The sequence below is a fragment of the Notothenia rossii genome, assembly GCF_949606895.1.
Source record: "Notothenia rossii genome assembly, chromosome: 6".
Classification (NCBI taxonomy): Eukaryota; Metazoa; Chordata; class Actinopteri; order Perciformes; family Nototheniidae; genus Notothenia; species Notothenia rossii.
Window position 1 is genome coordinate 55402110 of NC_136909.1, and position 15748 is coordinate 55417857.

Here is a 15748-nt window from a genome sequence, read left to right on the forward strand (position 1 = left end):
GATATGTTAATACACATAGCATAAAGTAAGTGCACATAAAGGTCATGCTGTACTGAGCAGATCAGCTAATTTCAATAGAAAACAATAGTGTTGATTTTTTGTGTAACCTTTAAGTTAGACTCTGGTCTGAGAGTTCCTGTGTGTAAACCATAGACTGTATATATAAAAAGGTGTAAACCTGTCATTAACACAGATGTAACAGAAGTCTGAAGGGTTGCTGTGGGTGGATGGCAGACCGTGCCTTTAGTATCCTTCTGTGAGCCGATTCAAACACAAAGCTGGATGATGGGAAATCATTTTAGCTTGTTTATTTAGGTTATGTACAATAAAGCTTCATCACATGAGCCTTTGCAAAAACAGTTTACAACATCCCTCACACACACAGAGAGAAACAAACACCATCTCCATCTACTGAAAGCCATGATGGGCAGCCATATTTCAAGAGTAGTTTCAAAGGTTAGGCATGGGGTGGGCGCAGAAGCATGTGATCATGAGATCTGTGAAGGAGCACATAGTAACAGCAGCAGCAGCAAAGCAGTGCTTCTCACATTTTCACTGGTCCACAAAAACCCTCAGGGAGCTACACCAGACAGATAGACACAGAAATCAAAGAAAGGAGAAGGAAGTCACACACGTTGGAATCATTAGCTTCATTTTCTACAAAAATATTGCACACAAAAATCTGGATATACAGCGAGTGACAGAGATAAACAAGTATAGCAGCCAGCAAGCCAATATCTACTGGAGCAACATATCTGCGACACAAACAGGAGTCTGGCTCTTCACTTCTCCAGGTCCCTCAGTGTGGACCAATCCTGTCAGAGTAAATCTGCCCTCTGCTGACTCACTCAGCTGGTGTTCAATGCACTTTGGGTGATGGCTTTTTATATTTTCAGTGTTAAATCTTCTTTCAGGTTGTTTTTTTAATTCATGCAAGAATATCTAAAGATGTTTTAAGATAACTGTAATCCTAGTCCTAAATGTACCGGTAACAGGCCATGCAACCCTGTCTATTGCCTCACAATTCTGACACCACTGACTGCTTTGATAGTTTTAGAAAGTCATTAAACTCATTCTTAGTGCCTTATCTTCAACAAACTCAACTGTATTGTATTGGGAATATGTCACGTCAAAATAATCTTCAGAATAAAAACCAAAAGCATAGAATCCAAAATGTTCAGTGTTTTAGAGTTTCTGTTAGATGGTACCTCCTCTTACTATTTATTCCAGTGTGAATAATAATACTAATCTCTGAAGGGTAGGAGATGAACAGCAAAGCATTTTGGAGCTGCGTCTGATAGAGTCACTGTAACATGCTACATTAATGCTTGATGTTCAGCAAGGGAATGGGGAAGGCAGTGCCAAACAGCTGTAACACACACAACACACACAGAGGGCTGAACATACATTCATTTGGGCATGAACACAAATTATGAAGGCAAAGGATCTGCACTTTATCACATCATTATTTATCGAGGCATGGAAATCATCTTTATTCACAACAAATACAAATTGGTTAAGAGAATGTTCATATCATGAAAGCTCCTGGATAACATTCCTTTAGAGAAAATACAAAAAATGTATTTCTCAAATTGAACCCAATCAAAGTTTTGATCAGTTATTAATGTGCCAAAATTTAGTTGACAGGGCTGAACATAATGAAGCTTGGCAAGACAAAACAAGGTTAAAAAAAGTATTAATTAACCTCTTTACACCCACAATGGGGAGAGAAGAATATGGGAAATATAGATCAGTAAAACATGTCTGGCCAAACCAATACAAACAAATAAACCAAAAGAAAGAGCAAACTATATACAATATCACAATAAATCCAAGGACGGTGGCTACTAAAATCATGCTACAGTAAAAAAAAAAGTGCTGAAAACAAAGATATGTGTGAGCTCTTGCAGGGTCTGGACTCTAATGACCTTTTCCACTGAGCTGGATGTCCAATGCTGCTGTCCCAGTAATATTCACACTGTTATTGACTCAAATATATCACCTTCATATGGGCTCTTTACTCACAGTAAAACAAATAATTACGTAACAATAATTCCTTCTCCATTCAAATTATTCAGACGAGTAGACCACAGAAATGTGCACATGTTTTTAAGTCCTTATTTCAAAGCTCTTACAGACAAAGGAGCAAAAGTAATTTAATGCATTACATGACAGTCTGAAGCCACAGAAAACCAGCTGGAGGATCCACATGCAGCACGAATAAGGGTTATAGTGTAGGTCTGAAGCTTACCTTTAAAAACCAAGAGCATGGAGACGGCATCACGTTGTGCAAATCAAACCATCAATATATGAATTCTTGTTAGGGAGGTATTTCCATCCTTCATTTTTCATACTAAAATAAAAAAAAAATGTGTGAATCAAACAATGGACCCAACACATCCTATATTTTAAAATGGACTGCTGAAACTCCCCCATCTCTAAAAACAAAGTAGACACATTTTGTTGAGGTGCTCTTGCCAAAGCACATGTTTCTCTTCTTTTCCTCTCTGTGTCCTTCAGTGCAGAGCCTCCACACAGATCTGCTCCTCAGTGATGTTGTCCAGCAGCTGCCCCTCCACAGGGCTGCATATGTCACTGTCATACACCTCCGTCCCCAGCAGGGCCTCCTCCTCCAGCCCCACTCCCTTTGCTTTAAAGCCCTGCTGCTCTGAAGGGGAGGAGCTCTCCACTGACTCCAGGTCCTCGATGCCGGCCCGGTAGTGGATCATCAGCAGGGTGAGGGCCTGGAGCCTCTCCCCAGACTTAGCCAGGGCAGTACTGATGAGGGCCTTGCGGCGGGAATCTGTGGCCTCCTTCTCCTCCAGCAGGAGAGCGTTGTTGTGCTCCAGCTCCTGATCGATCTCCTGCTGCAGCTTGTCCAGCATCAGCTCCAGCTTCTGGGAGCGCTCTTCTGTGGGCAGCCCCCGGTACAGGTCGCGGCCTATTTCCTTGACAGCGATGAACACGCTGTCATCCAGCCCGCCTTCCCTGCGTACGAGTTTGCTGCTGCCCCCGCTGCACACAGGCTGCTTCGAGGGGCTGGCCCCACTAGTGTAGGTCTCAGTGTCGCTGCTTTCGTTGTCTGAAGTGTTTGGGGTGTGCTTGGGTGAGGGCTCCACTGTCCCAGGCACCAAGTCAGCCACCGTCTCAACCAGCCGAGTTTTGGGCACCTGGCGGAGGTTCAGCAGGCGGGAGCTGGTGTTGATGATATGGCGGGTGAGGCCGGTGGTGGCCCGGTTGATGGTGGATTTGGCTTCAGGGTCAGCTCCCCGGCGCTCAGTGGCTGCCACACAGAGGGGATTTTCAGCGAGGCACTTGTCCTGGCACTTCTTGTGGCATACGTAGGCGCAGATCATACACTGAGAGGCAGCCTTTGTCCAAACCTTCTTCTTACAGTATTCACACCAGGTCGGGTTCTGGAACTGTGTGTCCTGGAAGTTGTGGCGAACCTCCACCAGCTGAATGGCTCCATATGCCAGGTCATCCCTCTGCGCAGTTTGGATCTGCTCCCGCTCCCTCTCTCTCAGATCCTCATCTTGCAGACTGCCCTCTCGCTCCCTCTCTATCAGCCCTCCTGGATAGTCTAGCTCCCCCTCGGCGAGGTAACAGAAGTTCAGAGTAACATCTCCGTAACACAGCTTCTCATTGAAGCCTTTGTGGGTGCTGAGACTGCGCAGCGCCGTGCGGCTGACGTTGGCCCTTGGTTCCGGAGGCCCCAGCCTGAAAGTGCTCTGGTACTCTGCTGAAGATGTGGCCATAGATTCCAGGGCAACATGCTCCAGCTGGAGGCTGACGTGACCCAGGCATAATAAACTGCCCAACTTAAAGGGATCTTTGCACCACAGGGCCACATTAAGGTACTTCTGGTTGTTCTCCACCTCAAACACTACAGAGGCTTTGGGCCAGCGTGCGGTCTGGTGACGGATAAGGGTTTCTGGGGATTCCCAGAGGGAGTGGTCCTCCAGACTGTCCCGTGTGCTGCAGGAGCTTTCTGAAGCTCTGTCCTTTGCCTGGTCAGCTCTGCTGCTGCTGGTCACAGTGGGGGGGCCAGGCGGCTCATCAGTGGACTCTGCTGGTCTGGTAGGCTGCTTCACCTCAGCCTGTTTGACACAGGTCTTATCAGTGACAGCTTTGTCCTCATTGGCTCCAGTGAGAGGAGCTTTTTCTGGAGATTTTTCAGAAGCGCTGCTGCTGGAAGTCACGGTAGGAGCCACAGCAGCATTTGTAGCTGTAACAGAATCAATGCCTTCCAAATTACTGGTTTCTGAAGAGGCTGACGTCAACCTTATTTGAGGTCTTGGCGGCACTGGGGGGCGAGAAGGAGGAGGTGGGGGAGGGACAGTGGGACGTTGCAGACCTTCAACAGAGTCACTATTGGTCCTTTGTGGAGAGGGCTTTGGAGATTCTTTGGGTTGGGGCTTTAGTGACGACTGGAGACCAACCAGGTTTAGCTTGCGGTTGAGTATGGGGGATATGGAACCGAGAGGCTTGGAGGCCAGGCTGGCCACAGTCCTTTTGGGGCTTTGGTTAACAGTGAGTAAGGACTCCTCCTTAGCATCACTGGTATTTGTGATGCTGCTGTTAGGGCCAACATTCTGGCTAAGTTTGGAGTCCACAATCAACTCTTCAAACTCAGAGTCCATGTCTTTGCTGTCTGATATGTCGGAGAGGGTGGTGATGGGAGCTGGGTCTTCTTCATACCCCCCCGGATGAGGAATAAATCCTGTTTCCTCTAGCTGCCCAAACCCTTCCTGAAGAGTTCCAAGGCTTCCAAAAGAGTGAGCCTGGTGACGGACGGGCCTCTCATAAAGAACCACCACCCTCTCTCCGGCCTGCCTCAACAGTTTGGGCACTTGAACTGAAGAAGTCACCTTGACTCCTGTAGAAAGTTCAAGAACAGGAAATACATTTTCAGTACAGCAAAGACTTTTTTTTTTTAAATCTTCTGATGGTTACCAAATAAAAACATCTCAAACCTCCAATGGCGATGAGCCGATCTCCCCTTTGCAGGTCTGCCAGGGCTGCGGGGGAGTTGGGTGTGACTGTCTCGATGCTGACGTGCACTGCATCCCCCTCACTGGCAGGGACGTGTCTGAACGTCATCCCCACGCTGCCACACGTCCCCTTGATCACCTCTGTCTGATGCACACATGTAACAAGAGAACATTTACAATGAAAACTAACATGGATTTAGAGGTCAAAGGCCACAACTAATCTACTTTATGTATTGCTAGAATTGTGTACAAAAACATGATTCATTAATTATGGTCAATACAGTTGAAATATTCCTTTCATTTTTTTTTGTTGGAGTCACATAGCATTTATGGTGCACTTTGCTCCTTTAACAGTTACATTTTTTTAGTGACCCAAAAATAGGAAACATACCAAGGTACAATAAATAAGTAAATCAACAAGCAAAAATATATATAATAAAAATAATAATAAATAAATAAATAAAACAGTAGACAGCGAGGGTTTTCGGTTTCAAGGATGAAGGAAAAAAACAGCAGGGATTATACAAAAGCACGATTAAACTAAAGGAATGGTCGTCTAAAATACATCGCTTCCACCATTTTCAAGTTTCTTCAAATTGGTTCTCCTGAAGTTTCAGGGAAAAGGTATTTCCTTTGACAATATGTTGTTTATTATGTCATGCCAAGTGTTTATAGATGTGTCAGGTTTGAGCCATTTCCCTGTAATTGCTTTTCTTGCAGCTACTCTCAGTATTCCAAATAGGCGTTTAGTTTTGGAGTTAGGGTGTATAGAATGTAGAAGCCCTAAAAGCAATGTCCCAATTGAAGGTGATTTTTGTCAGAGTCAAACTTTGGCCAAAAAGTAGTTATCCATGGACATGCCCAGAATAAGTCACACTTCCTGGGAGAACTTGAATGATGGGCCGAATGGATTCCTTTTTCACTACAAAGTCTGCACTTTTGATATAATATTTCCAACTTTCATATCTCAACATTATTGTCTTTCCCTATAGTCACATTAGATATTAAGAGAATTGTATGAATTTTATATTTCTTCATGTTAAAAGTCTAAAACTAGCAACTAACAACAGATACTGCTAATTTGTCAGGTTATGTAAACAAATAAGAATGAGAATAAATAGTACGTTGAAAAATGCTTCATTACTGACATCGGCCTCCAGCACTTCAACATGAAACTCCCCCCCCCACCCCCTGCTCTAATAACAGCCGCTTCTTACAGCTCAAGGCACATATCATAACACACCTGTTGTGACGCGGAGGTCATCTGTTCTAAGCAGGTCGTATATAAAAGCTAAGTGTGTGTCTCCTATAGTGATGAGCATCAGTGAATTTGAGTGAAACCCATCTGATTTCCACTTTGATTACAAGAGACTTTCAGCTTTCCAGACACATGTATGGTAGAATATGTTCTGGAATAGAGGAAGGGCTAAATGAGGTGGAGAGGGGGAAGGCAGAGGGTGGAGGCAGAGGAGGGTGGTACAGGTGTCCTGGTTTAAAAAGAGAAAAGAGGGGACGGCATGATGTGGGTAGAGACGAATGACTGTAATTTCCCCTCCTGTCATTTGTTACTGTTCTGGGTGAAGGCAGTGATTGAGTTAGAGCTGGCCATCCAATAAGCAGATAATGTACAAGCTGAAACAAGGGGTGGGGGTGGGGGGGGGGCAGATTCACTGAAGGCTAAGGGGAAGTCCCGATCCATCCTCATGTTAGCCTGATTAGTAGCACAGCCCATTCTTTTAGTATGAGGTACACAGCAGGAAGCATACATCATTCTGCAGTGTTACCAGACTCAAGCTATCTGGAAATACATTGAATCATGAAATCATGACAAATGCTGGAAAAATGTAGATTGGCAAGACAAAAAAAGTGTTTTAAAAGTATTTATTATAACCCGGAAACTATATACAAGATCACAATTACTCCAAAGGGATTTGTGGACAAAGACAGTCACTGCTGAATTTTTCTTTTCATGTATGGTGTCCTTGGATATTATGAAAGTCGCCTCGAAATAAAATGTATTATTATTATAAACGATAACTGGTAAAATTACAGTTTTTGTCAATGGAATCTGGCTGCTTCAGCGAGAGCATAGATAGCTGGACTGACTGCAAGGTAAGTCTCTAAAAACCATTGTGAATATAGGGTACACCCAAACTGCTGCTGCCCTTATCTACAGCAGAGCATAGCCTACAGTCCATGCTGGTCCTCCTGTGTACTGTAGATAATAAACTGTCTATGGATAAGTACCTCACACAACCCCACTTCAAAACAGCTGAACTATCCCTTTAAGTTCTCTGAGGTTTAATCTGATATGGTCGTGTTACCGCTCTTCCACGAAGACACTAACAACATTGCAGGGGTGGGGGGTGGGGGGGTGGGGGGGGGGGGGGGAGTGTGCAGGCTATAGGCCTCTTCAGCTTCACATCACACAATGACCATTACTGAGGCAGGTGGGTTCTGCTGGAAAAACACTCAGGATCTGGCTGCGTACGACAACAGGAGATGCAAAATCAATTTGACATTAACAGGATATTGAAGTGGAATAGCACATAATCATTTATCCTCATATTGCAGCTTGAGTATTGAGTCAATCAGCTCATTGAGTTATTTACCCTGTGCTGCATCACTTCTGATCACAATTCAGCTGGCAAATGTATTACGCTATACAGTTGAATGTATATTTATCATATGTATTCAAACCCATTACGTTAACCCCACATAACTGCCTTGCTACTACTCCGTCAGAGAAAGCATGGCGCCCACACTGTCACCTTCTGCCCTCCCTGATGGAATATAATCTCTTTCTTAGAAAACAGAACAGAAAGGTTGACAATTGAATGATATAACCAGGATGTCAAAGTTACTCAACAAAAACAGGTTAAACAGATCACAGTGTAAAGTGAACCATAATGTCTTCAGATGTAATTAAGAAGCAACACTGTTCCTGTGCAGCAGGGAAGATCTTTATTCAATGCTACAACCATTAAAAGAGAAAGCAGCATGTGTATGCATTTGGTTTCAGTAGCAGGCATAGATCACAGGTGCTCGGTAAAGATGTGCCTTACTCGGCTAATGACAGCTCCACTCATTTAAATATAGAAATGTAATGATTTTAGACAGGGGGTCTCCAAAACGTCAAAAAGTAGTTTGCCAAGCAAATCCAAAATGTAAAAATTACGCACAAAAAAAAAGGAAATGTAATTAAAATAATCTACCCTATGCATAAACGAAATCTCAATCATAGTGAACTCTATCTACTTACTTCAACTCTATATCTATCTAACACCCCTCCTCCCTCCTCCCACCACAATGAATATCGATCAATCACGTTCTTGCTTGATTTGCGGGACCAGCGTTGCAGTCGGGAAGAAAAGCAATGTGGAGCGGCAGCTCCCCGCTTCATAAGGAGTGTGACCTTTCCTTCTGGCAGAATCTAACACAACACATCAGCCCCATTGAGCAGCCTATCGTTCCCGCCTATATACAGCACATGAGGGCCAGAGCTTTACTCTGTGTGCGTTGCAACTTGCTGATATATTTATTGCACTTGACGCGCACACACACGGGCGTAATCTCCACTGGGGACAGGGGGGACATGTCCCCCCCACTTTTCGAAATCCCGTTTGTGTCCCTCCACTTTACAAATATGTTTATTTTTTAACGCAAGCCGTCATCGCCACGGAGGAGCACACAGCCTATGTGAGCGAGCGAGACAGAGAGAGAGCGCGAGCGAGACAGAGAGCGAGAGAGAGAGAGAAAGCACCAGTTACGGGGATTTTTGTTGTTAGCATCTGGTGCTAGCTCAGAGCTAACGGATATTAGAAGCTGTTTTTACAACAAGGAGAGGGAGAGCTCTCTCCTGTCAGACTGAGAGGCTGATAACTACAGCTCAGGTGATGAAAGGGACACAGTGTTTGGATAGTTCACTTTAGTCTAAATGACCTCAGTGTGTCAAATTCTTTGGTCATCTATGCAAACAAATATTTCCAATGCACACCTTTATCTATTTATTATAGTTGTAAAAAATAAATTAAGAAATCATTCCAATGTGTACTATAGGACAGTACAAAACAAAAAATAGAGTTTAAAAGGGGAGTGATTAGTAAAATATGCATAAATAAAAAGAAAGAATGCTAACTACATAACATAAGAATGAACAACTTGAAATGATTTGTTGCTGGTTGTGATCATATTCTAAAGATGTTTGGATTATTGAAAAGTATACAGCTCCCTTCCATCTGAGTGTTGAGAGCTGTATCCATCAATTCATGTTGTGCTCAAAGTGCACCAGATTGATGCTTTTCACTTCAACATTTAAAAAAAAAATCTCGGACCCCCCTAGAGGATGTGAGGTCCACCCCCAAATAAAGCAGGTAAAAAGTATTAAATTGCATAAATGTTTTTTTAGTAAACACTGAAAACGGGTTCCACAGACCCAAACAGCACAAAGGTTAAAGGTGAGCATATAATAATGTTAAATTGTGCCAAATATATACACTGCAAAAGCTAAAAACCAAAAAAAAGAGGAGTAAAAGTAGCTCACGACTTGTGTTATTTTTTTAAAGAAGCTCTCATCCTAAAAAAGGTTGGAGACCCCTGATTTTAGAGATAGATATCTCTTGCTAACTGCACAGCCGTCAGAGGCTGGATGCCGCTGGCCAACGCTGCACTCTGAATGGCCATGAGTGTGTAAGGGGCGGGACTAAGGGAAGGGTAAATGGTGTTAAGGGGGTATATTTATGTCGAGAAAATATTTCTAACACCATATTAACAGCTTGAACTGTTGACACAAGACAGGATGGATCCACTGATATCTACAGTTCACGCCAACATGTGAATTAAGACATCAGAACATTCTACTGTTCTCCTTATTACGGTGTTTACTATGAACAACTGACCCTTTTCACCATCTCTGCAGACTTTTCTGCCACAATGACAGAACATATGTTTAAAATACCAAGCAGGTGTGCGGTGTAAAGCAGCCGCTGAGTGTATAATGACCCAGAATCTCCATGGCGGTCTTCCCACTTCATTCATGTTTGATTGCACTGCAAAATTGTTAAAGTCTTATGTATTGTTAAAATATGTTCACATTTACTTGTTTTGTGCCTTCATTCAGTTGGATTTGGACAATAAAGCATTTATCCATTTGAGTGATGTTTCATTATTTCTAAATACAATTACAAACATATGCTGCTTTTTTACATTAAATAAGAAATTGAATTGTTCTATTTTCTTTTTGGACTATGATAAATTGTGATATTGAATATGTTTCTAGTAATACAAATGATATTATTCTATAAATGAAAGCACTCTGGACTTTCAGACTAGAAAAGCACTATTTATTCAGGCATTTACCATTATATAAGTAGAAAAACAAAATGGGGCCATATTGTCAAGGTGGTCATTTGGATCCTTACAATGTTGTGTTGTATTTTGAAAAACATGGAGGAAAATATAAATATAAAGGAAATATAAATATAAAGGAAATAAAGAAAGAAATAAGGTTGGTTTTCAAACCAAACAACAAATCAGTGTGATGCCTGGAAATCCTCCCAAGAAGAGCAGTGAGTGTTCTTATTAATCGACGACATATTCCTCCGGCGCGTGGCCCACGGCAGGCGGTGCCTTCAGGTCCTGTACCAGTGCTTAGTGGGTCATCTTCTGCTCCAATACGGACACACACACGTTCAGGGCACTGACATGTTGTCCTTTCTTTAAGAACTGCTGGAAGGTGAGTAGGTGCTGAACATCTCTAATTGGATGGGCAACGTAGCTGTGTGTATACAGCTGCGACACAATGTGCTGCCTACAATAGATTTACAAAGGCAAGCACACAAGCCCTTTCTTCTGAAGTGCAAATAGTGGCAATCTCCCTTTAACACACTTACACCCCCAATATATGCACAGTCACAGACACTCATATGTGCCTAATTATGTCAGTGCACACACAGCTCCATTGATAACACTACAGCTCTGCAGCAGTGTGTGAAAGATATACACCTGGATATCCTTTGCTTTCTGATTACATTTATTGTCCCAATGTAATTACTATAATAAACCTAACGAACATTTATAGATAAAAAAACCTGGTTTTGTACTCGTGATTTTGGCGTTCAATTCACAAGACCCAAACAACAAAGTCTGTTTCAGAAATGTCAATGAAGCTGCATTTAACAGACTGTAAAACACTGTTGGTACTGTAAGGGTAGAAAGAAGCTGTGCCCAGGAAACCATCCAGAGCAACACAGGCTAACTTTGACCGAGCTGAGGAACAGGACTAGATGTCCTAAAGCACAATTTGCATACATCAATCACAAACATAAACCTTGAATCAAAAAATATAAATCAGTGTGCCTACATGAAGAATCATGCTGGAGTTAGTCCAGTGACTAAATTAAATACATTTCTATTTGTATTACATTTGTATCTTTTGAAAATGTTTTACTTGTGTAATGCTTGACACTGCTGCTGCAACAAAATCATTTCCGATTCTGAGATAAATAAAGTATATATCTATCTATTTATCTAAACCAGATGAGACCAGACCCTGTTATATGAAACTGGTTGTATGGGTGATAAAGCGCATTATATAGTTCACTGGGATGATTCAGTTTGGCAGGGAAACACAGTTGTGTGTGTGTGTGTGTGTGTGTGTGTGTGTGTGTGTGTGTGTGTGTGTGTGTGTGTGTGTGTGTGTGTGTGTGTGTGTGTGTGTGTGTGTGTGTGTGTGTGTGTGTGTGTGTGTGTGTGTGTGTGTAGCCTCCTCTCCGGGTGAACACTCACTAACCTTGTTAACATCGACTAAAACAACAAGCAGCTCTTGGTTCCTTGTCTCTGAGCAGAAAAGACAAACAAAGAACGCACCAGCCCTGAACTGGCCACATGTAAATGGAGCAATTCTAGATCCATTTCAGCAAATCCAGCCTCTCTTTTATCTACACTGCCACGGAGAACAAATGAAAGGTTCATATGTTTAAATGGCAGCTATCACTGCTTTAAAGTTATCTCTTCTACCTCCAGGACCGAACCCAGGCCTCCTTTGATCCCTGAACAAAAACTCACTGCCATAAAAGACGTGCATTACACTTTCTGTTGTACTCTGACGTATCGTGTCACAAAAGAAGGAGATATCGCACACACAAATCATCTTGATAAAAAGAAGCTCTACTCTCTGCGGAACAAAATGAACATAATGGGTAATAAAACAGATAAAACAAGCCTTTGTCTCACTTTTGGGCACTGAAGCTCTATGTGAGCTGTTTGAAGACGTAAGCATGGCAGGCAGATTGTAGATTTAAGCAATGTAAAGGTATGTCTAAAATAATTACATTGATTTAACACTGTCAAATTTATAATGAAATATATTTACTCACTGAACTTCTCATCACTTCAATTCAATTCATATAGCTTTTGTTGGTCTGATATAACTATTATTTCATGTTACCCAAGCAAGTTTTGGAAAGTAAATATGAATAACATTTGATTAACATCAATGAAAAAAATTACATAAGATCGTTATCTACATTAAACAAACCTGTCGTTTTTACTTTGACTTGTGCTAACCAGAGCCTGCTTGCATAACAAACAAATAAAGCCATGAACTCACTAATCTGAGCAGAGATCCAACAGACAAATAGTACTTTCATATTTGGCTTGGGAACCAGGAAATGTAACTAACTGAAAGGCAGACCTAAGTGAAACCTATTCTATTATGTATGCAATATATACCAGGGTTTCCCACACAGACTTTACTTGGGCGGGCCGCCCAGGTATATTAACGGCCGCCAAAGTATATTTCGCGATTCATTTCATTTGTTTTTTGTATCCGTCCGCGAGCACGACCCCATCTGCGAACGATTAACTAGTGGACAATGATCCCTCGCTCTACGCCTCCTGTACCCGTTCGCTCTGCTATCATGTGAAGGGTCTGCTAACAAGCGACCAACAGAAAGGGAGACCTTACGAGAAACAGAGAAGACAACGTAAACACTTTTTTTTCCGAGCAGTGTGTGTGCAACAGAGCGGCATCAGAGCGGCATCAGAGCGGCATCAGGTCCTGGAGCAGGAGATACGATGCTCCTTTATTCTAAACCTTCATCCCCTCTGCTATTATCCATCAGTTAGTCTGTCCGTCATTCCATATCAGTAGCAAAGTATACTATTGCTAGCTGAAGGCATGACTAAAAGGAGCTTCTGTCTACTAAATTCACAACCGATTCCTAACACTATTTTTAGTTTGGTGCGTCCACTAATCAGAAAGAGCTCTGACACAAATCACAAATGACGAGTGGATGTGAATTGGCTTGCGGGGATCTTTCCGCAAACTGTCATGTTCACAGCACTTTCTATATTAAGATGACTACTGTTGTCTATCAAAACAGCTGTACTTGTAAACAGGCTTGGGGAGTAACGGATAACATTTAAAGAGATTACATAATAAGGATACCAAAAAGGTAACTATTTTGATAACAATTATTTAAAAAAAGTAATCAGATTAGTTACATCAATACAAAATTGAGATTACTAGCTGGATGACAGTGTTATAATACATTTTGAAATAAAGATTGATATATGATGGGTAGAAGTAAGAAATGAATTTTCTTCCTGGCTGACAATTAGGCTAATTAGTGCGAATGCTGTTTACAGCATTCCACTATAGTTCTTCAAATCTTTATTCTTCCCCTTATTTCAGCCAATACTTTGGCACTCGATAAATTCAGCTCATTTTTAGCAATATTTTTTTGAAATATTCAGCTTTTTAAACTCTTTTTTTAACATGGAAGTCAATGGGAAGAGCCTTCAAATCAGCCAATACTTTAGCTCTCCATAACTTCAGCTTACTTTCAGCTACAGAAACCATTCAAATATTAAACTATTCAGCCTTTTCAGCAATCAATGGCTAACTTTCAGCTTTTTCAAAATATGTCACACTTTTTGAAATATTCAGCTTTTTAAAATCTTTTTTTAACATTGAATACAATGGGAGATGCCTTCAAATCCACTTTTCCTACACTTTGCGCCAAATGCTTCTCCTTCCACATAATTTCAGCCAGACACTTCATTCCAACTTTCAAATGATCACAATATCTTCAGCTATTCAATTCCTATTCAGATTTTTGATATCTTTTAAACTTTTTGAGATATTGAATTTAGTTTCGAGCTTGGTAGAGAGGCCTTTTTCAGATTTTAACATTAGAGTGGATGGAGCAGCTCGTTAACTCTAGAGTGCTTTGATCTCAAAACAGAGTGCAGCAGTGCTTGAAATTCTCCCCAAAAAATGTTTTAAACTTGCCAGAATTCCCAAACCCTACACTCCTCAGACATAGTTTTTCCTGAAAAACGTAGGAAAACCTTTCCTCGGTTGGAAAAAAAAAAAAAAATGAAGAAAAAATATTAAACAAAATGCCTCTTGAGGGCACGAAGAGAGAAAAAGTCCAGCTAGCTCCCAATTGATTCCCATGTGAAATTGTTCCGGATATTTATTCAGAGCAGGGATAAGTACACTTTAGATAAACTGCTCCCATCTCCACATTTTACACACAAAACCCAAAAGAAAAAAAACATATTTCAGTTCATTGGGGTTCCCTGATGCTCACGGTCTGGTCATTTTTTTTATAAGAGCCATAGTTTTTTAACAGGTGGCAAAATTGTCAGATATAATCTCCAATGCATTCTAATGGGACTCAGTGCTGCAGTTGGTTGTCATGGTGTTGCTGGGCAGATTGGAGCCACACACACACCCACACACACCCACGTGAGTGACATCATCAGAGCTGACACAATGGAAACCTTTGATCTGTTTAAATCTGTTTGATCTGATTAAAGCTGTTCAATATCATATTGCAGTCAGGATGTTTTCCTGACATCTGGTGCAAAGGGCTCATTTCCCCCATTCATAAGAGTGGAGACAAATCAGACCCTAATAACTACCGTGGCATCTGTGTCAGCAGCTGTCTGGGGAAATTATTCTGTAGTATTCTAAATAAAAGAATACAAGATTTCCTTAACCGACAATCCATCTTGAGTCAAAATCAAATTGGCTTCCTTCCAAAACACCGCACCACCGACCATGTATATACCCTTCACACTTTAGTTAACAAACATGTACACCAAACAAAACATGGTAAGATATTCACTTGTTTCATTGATTTCAAAAAAGCTTTCGACTCTATTTGGCACGAAGGGCTCTATTATAGACTTCTACATTGTGGTATAGGGGGCAAAATGTACGATCTGGTTAAATCAATGTATTTAGGGAATAAGTGTGCTGTTAAAATTGGAGACAAACAAACGGAATTCTTCACCCAGAGAAGAGGTGTTCGTCAGGGTTGCAATTTAAGTCCCACTTTATTTAATATATATATAAATGAACTTGCTGTTCAGTTGGATCACTGTGCTGCTCCTGGCCTCTCCCTCCTAGAGAGAGAGGTGAAGTGTCTGCTTTATGCTGATGACCTTGTTCTGCTGTCTCCTACTGAACAAGGACTACAACAACAGCTGGACATAGTAGACCAGTACTGTAAGAACTGGGCCCTGGCAGTCAATATGAAGAAAACTAATGTCATGGTTTTCCAAAAACGCCCCAGATGTCAGGAGAACAAATACCAGTTTACCATAAATAATCATATCATCGAACATAGTATGAGTTACACCTACCTCGGTTTAACCATAACAGCATCAGGAAGTTTCAACATGGCAGTGAATGCACTCAAAGAAAAAGCCAGAAGAGCTCTTAATGCAATTAAGAGAAC

The 15748-nt window shown here is 41.6% G+C and overlaps 1 protein-coding gene across 1 annotated transcript in view; it reads right to left on the reverse strand.

Annotated features, from left to right (window-relative positions):
- Positions 1–293: 293 nt before the first annotated feature.
- The window catches only part of pdzd8 (PDZ domain containing 8), a 68094-nt gene continuing 52639 nt past the window's right edge, over positions 294–15748 (reverse strand). The window contains exons 4-5 of the mRNA XM_079690610.1: positions 4977–5139; positions 294–4879 (exon numbers count right to left, since the gene is read on the reverse strand). Of these exons, the coding sequence (XP_079546736.1) occupies positions 2517–4879; positions 4977–5139 (2526 nt within the window). The 3' untranslated portion in view covers positions 294–2516. The remainder of the gene's footprint in view (positions 4880–4976; positions 5140–15748) is intronic.